The 17,587-nt window shown below is 37.8% G+C and overlaps 1 protein-coding gene across 4 annotated transcripts in view; it reads right to left on the reverse strand.

Moving 5' to 3' along the window:
- LOC100338244 (tRNA (guanine(10)-N2)-methyltransferase homolog) overlaps nt 1–17,587 on the reverse strand; it is a 93,329-nt gene that overhangs the window by 60,465 nt on the left and 15,277 nt on the right. For 3 of the 4 annotated variants that reach the window (XM_051854366.2, XM_051854365.2, XM_051854363.2), the window contains exons 2-4: nt 16,810–16,927; nt 13,874–13,943; nt 7,798–7,924 (exon numbers count right to left, since the gene is read on the reverse strand). In XM_051854366.2, coding sequence (XP_051710326.1) covers nt 7,798–7,924; nt 13,874–13,935 — 189 coding nt within the window. In that variant the 5' untranslated portion in view covers nt 13,936–13,943; nt 16,810–16,927. Of the gene's footprint in view, nt 1–5,696; nt 5,720–7,797; nt 7,925–13,873; nt 13,944–16,809; nt 16,928–17,587 lie in introns of those variants that run through there. The other variant, XM_051854368.2, reaches the window with a different exon arrangement.

Raw genomic sequence — 17,587 nt, forward strand, 5'->3', positions numbered from 1 at the left:
GCTTCATCAAACCTAAGCGTAAAGGTGGATAGTTCACCCTGCATTGCTGGATCTCCCCTCATTAAGCTCTCATATCACGTGAAATCTTGGTTAAATGTTTGTGTATCTTTCCACTATTAATCTGCCTATTGTCAGTTCATTTCAGTAAAAACTTCTTTCACACCTATTATAGTACAGTCTCAGTTCCCGTAAGGGTAATTTTCTTGAGCATTCACTAACAAGGCATAAAGGTTTTACTTAATTCTGTAGGGCAGAGTTTCTCAAACTGGCTGCACATTGGAGTTAACTTAGGGTTTGTTGTTTTTAAATACTGTGGCCTGGAATCTATCCCTAGAGATTTACACTTAATTTATCTTGGTATTGCCTAAATATAAAGTTTAAAATGTTCCCAGTTGTCAACTTCTAACATGCAGCCATATTTAAGAATCCCTCCTGGCAGTTCTGAAAGTGTGGTACTGAGAGGTAACATCAATGTCTATCACCTGGAAACCATTTAGAAATGCAAAATCCTGCCCTAATAACCCCAAACCTGCTGAATCAGAAATCGGGGTGGGATCCCTGCAGTGTTTTAAAGGAGCCTGCCAAGTAGTTCTGAAGCACACTAAGGTTTAAAAATAATTCCTGCACGAGAAGGGGATGGGCTCAAGAGCTTGGAGGCTCGAGAGGCCCAGGTACCAGAAATAATGTTCTGACATCTTACCGATCTTTGAGAAATTTGTGATTAGTTTGCAAAGTGCTGCAAATATTTTTCTCTGAGGAAGTTGTAACAAGAACAAAATACTCCCTTCTTACCAGCTAGACTGAAAATTAATCTTGAGAGAATCTCCTTGGCTGAGAAAATATCTAGAGTTAGCCTGCTTAAGTTAGTTTCCTGTGGTTGGGCAAGTTGGCTAATCAAGGCCTCACAGAAAGTTAAACCAAGTTTAATGAGAAAAGAAAAATAACCCAAAGTTAAGGAGAAAAGTAGACGAAAAGAGAGCAAAATGGCAGGAGCCACAAGATACTTTTTCCACAGTGCTATCAGTTTGGTTTATTATATACTTTAAGTGCTTGATGTGAGTGGACACTTTGAGAACTCAGAGAGGTTTCACACTTGAGTTATACTGGTCATGGATACTAACTACCATGAAGCACATAAAGCTAGGAAATCCAGCTGATGTGTAGACTTTCAGAATGAAAGTCACCTGAGATTACGGTGCTGCAGATGGAAATGGGAGGTTATCAGGGAAGCCTTCACAGAGAAGGTAATGTCTGAGTTGGACCTGAAGGGTGAATAGATTTTCAAAGTTGTGCTCAGATTATAGTAAAAATAGCTAGCACATTGAGGACAAGTGCAGAAGATAGAGATGAAATGGCTCAAGAATTATCTTGGTAGTAAATGGTGAAGATGTCATAAGAAAATTGCATGGCCCATTTTGTAATTCAGTCAGTGATTTAGAAGAGACTCTAATGGAGGCTGTGTTACAGGGGTAGCAACTGGAGGCATGGAGCACAGTAATGAGATTCCTGCAACATTCAGGGTTAAGTGAGGATGAGTGAGAAGGCAGACACGGGGCACTGAGAGGAATGAACTGATTTGTTTTTCAAGTTCCTTCAAGGCGAAACACTGATGCCAAAAGTTTTCTGAGGGCAAAGTGCTCAGGAACTTTAGGGAGGCCTGAAGGAACATTCCAGCACACATGTTGTATTTATTGAAAATGTAAATGTGTTAGGAATAGGCTGAAGGATGGTGAAGACAAAAACAGGGACACAGGAAGCTACCACAATAATCTTGAGTGATGGTAACTTGGTCAAGGCGACTGCAGTACAAGTGATAAGAAGTGGTCAAATTCTGAGTATATTTTTTAAGGCACTGCTAACAGTATTTGCTGTTAAGAGACCATCAAGGATGATCCCAAAATTTGGGGCCTGAGCAACTGAAAGATTGGAGTTGCCAAAAACAAAACTGGGAAAATTGAGGAAAGTGGGTTAGAAAAGGGAGCTGGAGTTACTTCTTTATAAGAATAGAAAATATTCATTTGAATGATATTTGGTTTAAGTATTTGTTCAATTAATGCACGACTGTGGTTTTTAATAATACAGTGAGGAAGCCGGCGCCGTGGCTCACTAGGCTAATCCTCCACCTTGCGGCGCCGGCACACCGGGTTCTAGTCCCGGTTGGGGCGCCGGATTCTGTCCCGGTTGCCCCTCTTCCAGGCCAGCTCTCTGCTATGGCCAGGGAGTGCAGTGGAGGATGGCCCAGGTGCTTGGGCCCTGCACCCCATGGGAGACCAGGAAAAAAAGCACCTGGATCCTGGCTCCTGCCATCGGATCAGCGCGGTGCGCCGGCTGCAGCGGCGGCCATTGGAGGGTGAACCAACGGCAAAAGGAAGACCTTTCTCTCTCTGTCTCTCTCTCACTGTCCACTCTGCCTGTCCAAAAAAAAAAAAAATAATAATAATACAGTGAGGATTTGATTCTCTTTATTTATTGGTGAAATTAGACATTTTCATTAAGTAGATTTAAGTTGAATGTGACCTGGTTTTTGTTTGTTTTTAGAATAAAAGCTGACTCATAAACAGTTAACAAATATCAGATTCATTTTTAGCAACTCTGAGTACTTGTACCCGGTACACACTAAAAAATTAATGGAAGTTGTAGGGATCAACTTTGTTAGTGACTTTTGACATCGCAACCTAGATATATATGAGTGTTGTAATAATAGACTGTGCTTTTGGATTTTTTAATATAAAATAAGAGGTATGTCTGTATCTCTAACAGCGAAATTTTCATACATTATGATAAACCAATTTATCAAACACTTCATTTCCACCTCTGCTTTTAGTACTACATGAAGAGATGAAGAGTCCAACAGGGCAGGAAATTGGTACAGTCATTCAGACATCAATTGGGACACCCACATCCCATAACAGAGTGCCTGGATTCTAGTCCTGGCTCTGTTTGCAATTCCACAATTCCAGCTTCGGGTTAATATGCACCCTAGGAAGCAGCAGTGATGATTCAAATAGTTGGGTGCCTGCCACCTATGTGGGAGACCCATATTGAGATGCTGGCTCCTGGCTTCAGGCTGGTCCAACTTCTACAGGTATTTGGAGAATGAATCAGTGGATGGAAGATTCATTCATTTTCTCTCTCTCTCTCTCTCTCTCTGCCTTTCCAATACAATGAAACTAAACAATTTCTAAAAAACAGAACCCAGAAAAGCAATATTTGACACAGTATTTTTCCATCTTTATTTAGATTTCTTAGAGCTCATTACACACAATTTGAAATAGTTCATTATAATATTTTTACAATTCCATAACTAGTAAAACAACGTGTATAATGTCCTTAATACACCGTGAAACATATTTAAGACAGGTTATGAATAAACTTGAACTAACATTATAGATAGTGAGGGAGTAACCAAATACTTAGATTAATGAACAGGCTAAGTGAATTTTAATTGTAGTAATTTGACTGTTAGTCTCCATATATAAAGAGAACCTCCACTAGAAATGAGTTCCCAGGGGCTTCCCAACAAAGAAAAGCTTGTATGTGAGGGTATAAGCAGATATAAATTGAATCAATTGGCTAATTACGTTTTTAAGAGGTACTTAAGACATTTGAAAATTCCTTAAATACTTTCATGTTAGAATGTCAATTACATTATTTCAAGTTGTTATAGTAAAACATACAGAAGTTGCATATGTTGAAAATTCCTTCCCTGAAGCTGGCCATTTTAAGTGATTTCTAGAAATTTGTAACTTAATCTATGTAGCTGCTCAGTGAACTATCTCACAAAGCATTATTAAAAACCTGTAAATCTCATTTTGAGAGTCCATAATCCTATTTCCAAATTCCTCTGTCTACCTCCAGTAAATAAGCTCAAATTTGCACATCCCTGTCAATTACAAAATAGAAAGCAGAACTCAAGGAAAGTACCTGTGGTTTTCTCAGCTGTCTACATGACTAATACTGAGTACTGAATGCTCAGTGTTCCTACCACTTGTTTTCCTCCTTTGTGGACATTACAGCTCTTAACAACTAAATTCTAATCACTGATTTTTGTCTCACCCCTTAATCAGCAATTGAAGGCAGACTGTCCTCATTTCTTTATTTCTTGATTCTGACAGTATCTGGTATGTGTTAAATGCTCAATAAGTATTTGTTGAATGAATAAATAGAAAAACCAACTAAATAAGATTGATTCCCAATGTTCTTACCAAACATTATAATAAATATTTCATTACACAAAATGACTTTTCATATCAACTCAAAAAAGAAAATGAATAATCTCAACCTATTTGTGATAATTCCATTAATAATTTTGTTCATTTATGTTCACTAGCACAACACAGGATTAGCTTTCAGCACCTGCTCTGCATTCTCACATTCACTTGTTGACTGTAGATTAGTACCAAATGACAACTCCTAACCAAAAAGCTTCATGAAATATGAACATTAACATTGTATTATTAAAATAAAGTCTCATCTAAGCCTATATATCTACTTTCAAATCAAGCCTTTTTCATGATAAATTAGAATTAAGACCTAGCTACTTTTAATTCCAATTTCCCTTCGGTACAGAAATGAATATGCTATTAAGTAACCATTTCTTCCAGTTTTAATAATAGAACCACTTTATATTTCCTTCTCTTTCATGTTGTTACAGGCAGAACTCTACTACACTGAATTCTGTTAGATTGATTGTAATTCCTGTTAGAAATTTTATTACAGGAGTCCACATTTAACCAAAGTTTCATTTATTCCTGGCTAACCAAGATCCAGAAATACTACATGAGAAATTCCAGAAATAAACAATTCTTCAAATTGTGTGCTGTTCTGAGCAGCATGATGAAATCTTGTGCCATTCCGCTCCATCCTGCCTGTATTGCTCTGGGCAATGTAACCATACTGTATATGCTACCTGCCTATTAATCACTTAGCAGCCATCTCAATTAGCAGATTAGCTGTCATGTGTCACAGTTCTTATGTTCAAGTAACCTTTATTTTACTTAATAGCCCCAAACCACAAAGCACTATATTGTTGCTACAATGTATTGTTATGATTCTTCCATTTTAAGATGAACTATTATTGTTAATTTCTTACAGGTCTAAATTAGACTTTACTATATGTATGTATGCATCATATGATTCACAACTTTCCAAGATTTCAGGCTTCTACTGGTGGTCTTGAACATACTCCTCACAGATATGGCAAGACTACTATATATATCTCATATAGGATTCAGGATTGATTTATCAGAGATACTAGGCTTTAGGAAATAAAAACCAGCATCTTAAATAGCAATAAAAAGTGACCCAGGTAATTGTTTTCATCAGCACAGAGATCATTGTGTAGGATAGTATTCTTTATTTTGGAATTTTGTCAAGAAATAAACAATTTTTTCTCTCCTTCACAGTAATAAACTGGTTCCAATAAAGTATTTTCTATATCAGCTTACTCCTCATAAATAAATCACTTTTGCAATTGACTCCTAAGGAATGGAAATATTTGAATTTTTAAAAAATATAGAATCAGAATTTGTTTTAAATGGAAATTTATCTGTAGTATGTTACACATAAAATCCTTAGACAAGTAAACATTAAAGAAGTCAGTGACAAAGTATTCATATAACTATGTCACAGATCTCAAGAAACATAATCAGGAAAGATTTAAGGTTACTCAGTGCCATTCATAAAACCCAACAAACCTTAAAACTGCAATTCGTCTTCCAAGTAACCAAAATATTAGTTTATACTGAGCCAAGATTTGGAAAATCTCCACTGTTGAAATATTCATGTTCTTAATTTTTCAATCAAAGAATCAGCCTGTAATTAAAAAATACTCTAGGTATAATAGCCTCTTTCAAATAGTTCTCCCAGCATCCTTATTGTATATGTATAACCACCCAGAAAAGCTGGTTATTACATAATGTATTCCTAAAATTATCTAACAGAAAATCTGAATAGTTTTATAAACAATAGGATAGTAAAGGTACATTGTATAAAATAGTGTGTTACATACACTGTATTTTTCATTGAAGTTTTTCAATAAGAAAAGGAACGTAAATACTAAAGTTTAAAAAAATATATATCTAGAGGAATCTTATATTAGTAAATAAAAAAAGCAAATCTAAAAAAGTTACATACTATACAATTCCAACTGTATAACATTCTGTAAAAGGCAAAATTATGGAGAAATCAAAAAGATCAGTGGTGCCCAGATGTTAGAAGGGAGGGAGGGAGAGAGGGATGAATGGGCAAAGCACAGAGGATTTTCAGGGCAGTGAAACGCTCTGCATGATATTATAATGGTAGATACATGTAAGGAATTTGAGCATCCACAGATTTTGGTATTTTGGAGAAGACCTAGAACCAACCCTCCATAGAAATCAAATGATAACTATAGACATATCTTAAATATATATATGCATATATATTTAAATAAAATCACCTGGACAAGTTGGAGAGAGATGCTTGACATACAAAGTATATAGAAATGAGGTACTTTTTAATTTCTTATGGCCTATGACTAGAATAATACTATTCATTAATTAATGAGAAATAAATACTATTTGATATTTGTTCAGATAAAGTAAATACAGGCCATCATATCATCATGGGCTCATTACAATAAGAGCTGAGTAAACTACCTGTCAAGTGACCATAGAGAAAGAGCCACTTAATAACCAAGGCTTGACAGTCCACAGGCTTAGAAACCTCTCAATTTTAGTCCCAGTTTTGACTCAGCAGGGTAGAATTTTGAATTTTTCAGGCTCCAGGTTTCAAACTCAGATTTGGTAATTGATAGTACTATTTCATCCCTTTTAAAAGGGGTTTAAACTAACCATCAAAAATTATAAATACTCAATTTTGGCAATGATGTTGGTGATTATGATTTCAGAAGTAGTAGTTGACATTTCCTGAGTACTTACTATTTGGTAAGGTACTGTTTTAAGCATTTTAGACATGAATTAACTTCTCTCTCTCGTCAACTCTAGGGCTAGGTATGGCTGCAGGTGATAAAGAACTTCAGTCTAAAAAAGTTTAAGTTACTTGCACATGATCCCTCAAGTAAGCAATGGAGCCAGATGGGAATCCAGTTTGATTCTTAATGCCATGGTTCATCCACATCAGATCCCTTGCTTGCAATAGGAGACTGAGACATAGCTTATCTTTTTATAGATCTGATGACCTAGAAAATCCTCAAAATTAAAATATTAGTTTGGATACATGCAAGCAGCTATTTTTTTTTTTTTTTTTTTTTTTTGGACAGGCAGAGTGGACAGTGAGACAGAGAGAAAGGTCTTCCTTTTGCCGTTGGTTCACCCCTCAATGGCAGCTGCAGCCAGCACACTACGCCGATCCGAAGCTAGGAGCCAGGTGCTTCTCCTGGTCTCCCATGCAGGTGCAGGGCCCAAGGACTTGGGCCATCCTCCACTGCACTCCCGGGCCACAGCAGAGATGGACTGGAAGAGGAGCAACCGGGACAAAATCCGGCACCCCGACCGGGACTAGAACCTGGTGTGCTGGCACCACAAGGTGGAGGATTAGCCTAGTGAGCCACGGTGCCGGCCAGTAATATTAATTTTGATCAGCCAGTCACGGTTGTGCTTGATTTTTCCACTCCGTATTACTGCCCCCCTGCTCGTAATATTGAGCCACGGCGCTGTCCTTACAAGCAGCTATTTTAAAGTATTTTTGGTGACCAAAACTATGAGAGCTGTAAGTGCACAGAAAACAAAAACTACAACAAAAAGGACATACATTTTTGATATGTTTATATGCTGGTGGTAAAACTGTAATACTTACAGTGATAAACCAATAGGAATTAGCTCTATAAACCAACTTTGATAAGAAGCCAAACTGACGGACTGGAGCCATAACATGAAGGTGCAAGTGAGAAATGGAACAGAATGGAGGCATATGAAATCCCATCCTAAAGCAGAAAGATAAAAGATGATTGACAGATCAATGCTGTAGTACTTTAAAGCTAATGACCAGCTTAAAACAAATAAATATTTAAGATATCCAAGAGAGGCTACTTAAGGTAGACAAGTTACCACTCATCTTTTTTTTATTTAAGATTGTTTTATTTGAAAGGCAGAGTTACAGAGAACGAGAGAGAGCATACCCACCTACTTGTTTACTCCCAAATAGTCGCAATGGCCAGAACTGGGCCAGACCAAAGCCAGGAATCAGGAGCTTCTTCCAAGTCTCCCACATGGATGGCAGGGACATAAGCACTTGGGCTGTCATCCGCTGCTTTCCCAGGCACACCAGCAGGGAGCTGGATGGGAAGTGGAGCACCTGGGACTCGAAACTATATAGGATGCCAGTGCTGCAGGTGTCGGCTTAACCCTTTAGGCCACAGGGCTGGCCCAAAATCATCTATCTCTTTAAACACTTTTGAGTATTCACACAGTTCTCCACCTCTTGTTGAAATTCATGGTAACAACTCTTTATCAAGGAAGACCTCAACAGCATATTATGCCTCACAATAACCATTCTAAATTGAGATGGCATTATGTCTTATCACCTCAGTCTTATCACAGTAAGTTTTAATTTTCTAAAATATGTTCCTGCAATGAATCCCTCCCCCCACCAAAAAAAAAGACACTCTAGTGGTATTCCTTTATTGCAAGACATAGCCAGAAGAGTATGCCTTCTCCTTTAATAAAGTGCTCAGTAATTTCTTACCAACCAATATACCAGTAGTGAGATTAATCATGTGATTTTAAAAAATCTTTATTATCCCCATTTCTTGTTTGTTTACTAAAAACATCTACTGTTTGTTTACTAAATAATTTATGTAGTAACAAGTTATGTGGTAAATTTATGTAGTAACATCATAATTATCTTTTATAAAATTTGGGTTTTTTAAGATTTATTTATTTATTTGAAAGGCAGAGTTACAGAGAAAGAGGGAGAAGAGAGAAAAATAGATCTTCAATCTGCAGGTTCACTCTCTAAATGGCTGTAATGGCTAGGACTAGGCCAGGCAGAAGCCAGGAGCCAGGAACTCCATGCGGGTCTCCTATGTGGATGGCAAGGGCCCAAGTACTTGGGCCGTCACCAGCTGCTTTTCCCAGGGGCATTAGCAGGGCACTGAATTGCAACTGGAGCAGCTGAGACTTGAATCAATGCTTACATGGGATGCTATCACTGCAGGTAGAAGCTTAATGTGCTGTGCCACGTTTTTAAGATAATTCCTTTAAATAGTATAAATTTTTAAATATGATTTAATCTCTTAAAATCAGTTTATAGTTTTACAAGTCCACTTAGACTGACTGAAGCGAAGCATACCTGTATCAAAACCAAAGCCTATAACTATCTGCCTGTTCAAACTAGGAGCAACCAGAGTTCGGGAAGAAGGCAAGGAGAAGTGCTATCCTGTAGCACTCATCTTCTGGGACCAATGAAGACAGTCAGATACGCAGCACATACTGAAAAGCTGCCACCAGTACCTGAATAGAGAGACCAGGTTTTCCCTCTGTAAAACAAGATTTATATAATGTAGAACCAAGTAATCTAGAAGCTAGAAGCAACTCAATGGTTCACTCAACTCTTTCATTTTATTTTGATTTTTATTTTTTTAAAGATTTATTTTATTTATTTGAAAGACAAAGTTACATAGAGAGGTAGAGACAGAGAGAGAGAGGTCTTCCATCTGCTGGTTCACTCCCCAGAAGGCCACAACAGTCGAAGCTGTGTTGATCCAAAACCAGGAGCTTCTTCCGGGTCTCCCACACGGGTGCAGGGGCCCAAGGACTTGGGCCATCTTCTACTGCTTTCCCAGGCCATAACAGAGAGCTGGATCAGAGCAGCCAGGACTTGAACCGGCGCCCATATGGGATGCCAGCACTTCAGGCCAGGGCTTTAACCCACTGCACCACAGCGCCGGCCCCTCAACTCTTTAATTTTAAAGATGAGAAGCCAAGATCCAAAAAGTCACAGAGTAGTAAAACTTAGAGCTAAACTCAGAATATTTGACTCCTTGTCCAGTGTTCATTACTCCAGTGACTGGGAAAGGAAATGTATAGCTTCCCGGCAAAGGGTCTCGAATACCTTCTACTCTTTGTCATTATCACACTTAGATAATATTTAAGTTTCAGAAGATTTTCACACACATAATCTCATTTGTGCCTGCAAGTAGGCAAGGCAGGTATTATCTTTTAGGTTAAATGACAGACTAATGCTGCGAGCACAAGTACGGTACACAATATGTAGCCTGGGCAGTATTAGAATTCAAACCTATTCTGAATTCTGGTTAAGAAGTATTAGAAGGGTAGCCAGCAGTGTAGTACAGTGGGTTACGCTAGCGCTCACAGCACTCGCATCCCCTATCAGAGCGCTAGTTCGAGTCCCACCTATTCTGCTTCTGATCCAGTTTCCTGCTAATGTGCCTGGAAAAGCTGTGGAAGATGATGTAGGTACTTGGACCTCCACCACCCATTTGGAAGACCAGGATGGAGACCCTGTTTTCTGGTTTCAGCATAGCCCAGACTGGGCAGTTGCAGCCCTTGTGGGTGTGAGCCAGTGGATAGAAGATCTCTCTGTGTCTCTCTTACTGTCTCTCCCTCTGTGTGGCTTTGTCTTTCAAATAAATTTTAAAAAATCATTAAAAAAAAAAAAAGAACTATTAAAAGTAATCTCCACTATACTATACTTGCCTTGGTACTGCTTGGGTCACATAAGGCAAAGTTAGAATTTTTTTTTTTAAGAAGAAACCCATTACTTAGATTAATTAAAAATGGTTTGCAGGAACCGGTGCTGTGGTGTAGCAGGTAAAGCCGCTGCCTGCAGTGCCAGCATTCCATATGGGCACCGGTTCAAGTCCAGCTGCTTCACTTCTGATCCAGCTCTCTACTGTGGCCTGGGAAGGCAGTAGAAGATGGCCCAAGTGCTTGTGCCCCTGCCCTCAACATGGGAGACCAGGAAGAAGCGCCTGGATCCTGGCTTCAGATCAATACAGCTCTGGCCATTGCGGCCAACTGGGGAGTGAACCAGTGGATGGAAGACCAACGTTTCTCTCTCTCTGCCTCTCCTTCTCTCTTTGTATAACTCTGACTTTCAAGTAAATAAATAAAATCTTCTTTTAAAAAAAAAAAGGGTTTACAAATTAAACATTGTGGTTTTGCTCAAACTCTGGTGAGTGCCAGAGTTCAGTTCAGCAGGCAATGAATTCAAGTTAATTTTATGCTAGAAGTAGAATAATTATTAAATCAGGTAAAATATTTATTTAAGAAAATTTACTTCACACAGATTTAAAGAAATGCATTGTTTGAACAAAGAAAAGTGGACTTCTTATGTACCCATTGCCTAAATAAACTTGTCTGTTCAAATTATAAATGAAAATTTTTAGAAGATGTGGAGACAGGAGTGGAAGAAATTACATTAAATTTATACTACATACATATATAGGTTACATATATATAAATTAAATATAAATGTTTATATATATATATATATACACACACACACACACACGCATATACATACATACACCACCAATGAACTATATTCTCACTTTCACGAAAACTGCATTTAGAGTCTCAGAGAAGAGTTAGGGAGAAAACAGTAGAGGAAACTATGTAAATTGGAGGAATACAATGGACCTACATGGAGGGCAAAGATGCACACAACTTAGGACCCCACCAGCCAAGAGCTTCCTCTGCACCAGCTTTGGAAAGCAAAGTGAGACCAGACTGCAGTAACCCAAGCCACTGGCGAAAGAGCTGCAGGAAGAGCCTAGAGGGAATCCAGCTTGGAGACCCCTGGGGGATAGCGATAGTGTACCCACCAAACTAGAGTAGAAAAAACAAAGTGGGGAGGGAATGCACGCTTTCTCTCTCTCCCCAGTCATCCTGCAAAGTCACCTTGTAACAAGCTGATAGAGAGTAGGCACCATTTTGGACATTTGTAACGGCTGTGCCAGCTCATGTTCACGCCCAGCAACAAACCAAGCAAAGACTCCTAAGTCTGGTGGGGAGAAAAGACTGAGGGCTGGGTGCTCATGACTGTGGGAGGCCTGTGTGCCAGGACTGTGAAAACGCTGAGGAGATCTCTATGAAGAGAACAACAAAACATTAAAGACAGAAATAGAAGATACAAAAAATGAAAAATCTTCCATATTCATGGATTGGAAGAATCAATATCATCAAAATGTCCATTCTTTTGAAAGCAATCTACAGATTCAATGCAATACCAATCAAAATACCAAAGACATTCTTCTCAGATTTAGAAAAAATGATGCTGAAATTCATATGGAAACACAGGAGACCCCTAATAGCTACAGCAATCTTATACAACAAAAACAAAGCTGGAGGCATTACAATACCAGATTTCAAGACATACTACAAGGCAATTATAATCAAAACAGCCTGGTACTGGTACAAAAACAGATGGATATACCAATGGAATAGAATAGAAACACCAGAAATCAATTCAAGCATCTGCAACCAACTTGTATTTGACCAAGGAGCTAAAACCAATCCCTGGAGCAAGGACAGTCTCTTCAAATAATGGTGCTGGGAAAACTGAATTTCTACATGCAAGAGTATGAAGCAGGACCCCTACCTTACACCTTATACGAAAATCTACTCAAAATGGATTAAAGACCTAAATCTATGACCTGATAACATCAAATTACTAGAGAACATTGGGGAAACTCTGCAAGACATTGGCACAGGCAAAGAGTTCTTGGAAAAGACTTCAGAGGCATAGGCAGTCAAAGCAAAAATCAACAATCAGATTACATGAAACTGAGAAGTTTCTATACTGCAAAAGAAACAGCGATTTAGGCAACCAACGGAATGGGAGAAATTATTTGCAAACAATGCAACCGATAAAGGATTAATAACCAGAATCTACAAAGAGATCAAGAAACTCCACAACAACAAACAACCCACTTAAGAGATGGACCAAGGACTTAAACAGACATTTTTAAGAGAGGAAATCCAAATGGCCAACAGACACATGAAAAAATGCTCAGGATCAGCAACCATCAGGGAAATGCAAATCAAAACCACAATGAGGTTTCACCTCACCCCAGTCAGAATGGTTTTCACACAGAGATCAACAAACAACAAATGCTGGTGAGGATGTGGGGGAAAAGGTACCCTAATCTACTGTTGCTGGGAATGTAAATTGGTAAAACCACTATGGAAATCAGTTTGGAGACACCTCAGAAATCTGAATATAGATCTACCTTTTGACTCAGCCATCCCACTCCTGGGAATTTACCCAAGGGAAATAAAAGCAGAAAATAAAAGAGTTATCTGCACCCCTATGTATATTGCAGCTCAATTCACAATAGCTAAGACACAGAATTGACCTAAATGGCTGTCAACTGAAGACTGGATAAAGAAATTATGGGATATGAACTCTATGGAGTACTACACGTGGAAAAAAAAAAAAAAAAAGAAATTGTCATTTGCAACAAAATGGATGAATCTGGAAAACATCATGCTGAGTGAAATAAGCCAGTCCCAAAGGGAAAAATACCATATGTTCTCCCTGATCTGTGATAACTAATAGTGCACCTAAAAGGAAAACTGTAGAAGTGAAATTGACACTTTGAGGAGCAATGACTTCAATAGCCTTTGTCTTGACTGTTGAACAGTTGTTTTTTTTTTTTTTTTCTTAGTGGAGAATGGGACTGGGAATGGGAGAGGAAGGAATAGGTGGGGTGGGAGTAGGGATGGGAAGGCAGGTATGATAGGAAGAATCACTATCCTAAAGTTGTACTTATGAAATTTGTATTCATTAAATAAACAGTTTCTTTGGGGGAAAAATGCATCTAACCCACAAACTGCTTCCTCTGCTCCAATTTTCATGAAGAAATAACATTTCAGAAACATTGTTTTCTATCTATAAGTATACATACCTTGCATCTGTGAAGTCAGTGAAATTATTTTTTTCAAGAATAGCTTTTCCAACAGTTACCATGCTCTCAACTATAAAAAAGAAAGAAATATTACACTCCAGTAGATGTTAAATTCACTAAATTGCTGTTAATCTTTAGAGTTCTAGTCAATCGTCCTAACAAATGGGCAAACATTTAAAAGCACATTCAACAGCTTTAAGCTACTGCTTATGAATAACTGAAATGAAGGTTCAAATTGAGCCCCAGGGCAACACCACACAGACTTTGGACAACTGCTGAGAGGTAAGGTGGCTGCTGAGGAAATCTGATCATACTGCAGTCGAATTCTAATGACCAGGATACCAAGTAGTTAAACAGAAACTGAACTAAGATGAAGAGTGTGTTCACTGCAGCAGTATTCCTAATAGCCAAGATACGGAATCAACCTCAGTGTCCATCAGTGGATGAATGGGTAAGGAACTTGTGGTATACATATGCAATAGAATACTACCCAATTTTAAAAAAGGAGGAAATTCTGTCCATTATGACAACATGGATGAACCTGGAGGACATTATGTGAAGTGAAACAAGCAGCATAAAAAGACAAATAACACATGATCTCATTTGTATGTGGTATCTAAAAAATTAAACTCATGGACACAGAGAATAGAATGGTGGGTACCAGGGAAGATGTGGGTTATAAGATAGAAGATTGCGGTTATATAGAAGGAATAAAAGCAAGATTACTGTTTCAACATGGTGATTATAGTTATTAACAATGTATTTATTGTAAGTGCTCTTGCCACACACACACGCACACAAATGATAGAGGTGTTAAGGTAAGGTACATATTAATTAGCTCAATTTAGTCAACTCACAATGTATACATATTTTAAAACACCAGGTTGTACACATGAATATATATATATATATAATTTTGTCAATTTAAAAACTTTTAATGTATCTTTGAATCTAAAACAGAGATACAATATCCTACAAGTCAGATTAGCCCCTACTAGCCAAACATTTGTATAATGACTTGGGGTTCCAAACTTGCTACCTTATCACCTTTCTTCCCTTAGTGTTTTATGGCCTTCAAATGGGAATAAGCCAGTCCATTAGAAAACTTTAATGATAAATGGAAAAATTCCTAAAAAGGTAAAGTGAGATCTCCAATAATCATAAGAACAAAAATTGAAACTTTTAACAAGAAAAGAGAAATGCTAGCATATTTCCATCAGTTAAGTAAATTTAATTTGGATATGATCTTGATAAGCACAAAGGCTACCCTCTAGTTATAATCATGTATATTCTGAAATATACTGATAACACTGCAGATGACTAAGACGCTGTGCAGTACACAGGAATGAGAATTTAAAGACTGGTAATGCTGGAGCAAGTACTTAGTCTTGTGGCTAAGACATCAATTAAGGGGCCAGCATTGTGGCATAGAAGGGAAAGCTACTGTCTGCAGTGGCGGCATCCTTGGGTGCTAGTGCTAGAGGAAGAGCTACCCCACTTCCTATGCTGCTCCCTGCTACTGTGCTTGGGAAAGCAGTAGAACATGACCCCAGTGCTTGGGCTCCTGCACCCACATGGGAGATCCCAAAGGAGCTCCTGACTCCTGACAGTGGCCTGGCCTTGCCTTGGCCTTCACAGCCATTTGGAGAATGAACCAGCAGATGGAAGACCTCTCTCTCTCTCACTCTCTCTCTCTCTGTTTCTTCCTCTCTCTGTGTAACTCTTACTTTCAAATAAGTAACTAAATCTTTAGAAAAAAAAAAAACAAACACTGGTTAAGAAGTCTGCATTCCAATCAGAGTACATCAGATTGGAGTTCAATACCTGGTTCTGACTCCTGATTCCACCTTCTTGGCAATGTACATCCTGGGAGGCCACAGTGATGGCTTAAGAAATTGGGCTCTTGCCACTGATGCAAGAGACCCAGATTGAGTTTTAGTTTTCGGCTTCAGCCTGGTTCAGCCCCAACCATACCAGGCATCTGCAGAAAGAACTAGCAGATGGAAACTCTCTCTCTCTTGCTCTAGCTCTTTCCCTTCCCCCCAAATAAATATTTAAAAAATAAAATAAAAAATGGTAACGTGGTGGTATAAACATTAATCAATGGTACATCAAGATCTTAAAGAAGCTTCTTATCCCTCTTTAAAAATTCTACCACAATTTATCATTATTGTAAGCTACCCTAAAGCACTGATCAAATTAATCCAAGACCCTAATGACAAAGGCTATCAAAGCCATTTGGAGCAGTCTTAAGAAATGACAGCTTAAGTCATAGAGGGCATGAGTAGGAAAATGTGGAATAATCCTGCAAGAGGCAAAATTCAGATTCTTTTCAGAAGCTAAAAGTTCATAATTAAAACCTCATAATTCAACTAAGGTGCTAATTCATCTACATAGGAGACTCATGGCAGTATCAACAAGAACTCACTATCAGGAAATATACTTTTCTGTCACATCATAACTTCTGCTTGTAATTTTTCATAGTACTTTTCACTTTCAACCCAAAATCATCACTAAAAAGTTAGCATAAAGCAACATATCTTTTAAAGATTTAAAAAATTAAATAACAAGATCTCTGGGATTTGCTTAAATCTACTATGAGAGAAAGGAGGGTAGGGTGGGGATTAGCACTATGTCAAGAAATCTGTATATATGAAATTTGTTTATCTTAAATTAAAAAAATGTAAAAAAGTGAACTGGAAATAAAAGTTACTATGACCACAAGTTAATAAATACTGAAGTTAAGTGACAAATACATAGGAACACTATTTTCTCTATTTTTATATAGATTAATAATTTTTATGATAAAAGTTTCCAAAAGTCATAATGCTGCTTTCTTATAATACCTAGTAGGTATTTTTTTTTCAGTTTTCACAGCTAACACTGAATGTCAATTCAAGATGATATAACCATGAAGAATACTGCCATCATCTTACCCAATTCTATGTGATCTTTCGTTAGCTCTTTACAGTTTCCAACGTGCTTCTTTGGCACCACAAGATAATGATGAGGTGCTGCCGGCTTGATATCTTTGAAACAAACTAGGTCTTCATTCTAAAGGCAAAAACATTTATGTGTTAGTGAATTTTTAAAAAGAATTTCCTAATGCTGTGCTAGCATGATTTAAACATCACAAATCTCAGACTGATAGGGAAGTGGTACTTATGTCACAATTAAGCCCTACTGGACAACTGTATGAAGACAAGATTTAGCTTTTTTTTTTTTAACTTTTATTTAATGAATATAAATTTCCAAAGTACGATTTATGGATTACAATGGCTTCCCCCACATACCGTCCCTCCCACCCACTACCCTCCCCTTTCCCACTCCCTCTCCCCTTCCATTCACATCAAGATTCATTTTCGATTATCTTAATATACAGAAGATCAGCTTAGTATACAATAAGTAAGGATTTCAACAGTTTGCTCTCACACAGAAACATAAAGTGAAAAATAATAGATGATTTTTTTTAAATGATGATGAACTCAGATCAGACCTATTGTCATGTTTAATCCCAGTGAGAGTCAAGTTGGGAGTTGATAATTTTTTTTTTTTTTTACAGAGGATCAGTTTAGTATACATTAAGTAAAGATTTCAACAGTTTGCACCCCCATAAAAACACAGAGTGAAATATATTGTTTGAGTACTCATTATAGCATTAAATCTCAATACACAGCACATTAAGGACAGAGATCCTACATGAGGAGTAAGTGC

This window comes from Oryctolagus cuniculus, chromosome 5 (assembly GCF_964237555.1).
Source record: "Oryctolagus cuniculus chromosome 5, mOryCun1.1, whole genome shotgun sequence".
Classification (NCBI taxonomy): domain Eukaryota; kingdom Metazoa; phylum Chordata; class Mammalia; order Lagomorpha; family Leporidae; genus Oryctolagus; species Oryctolagus cuniculus.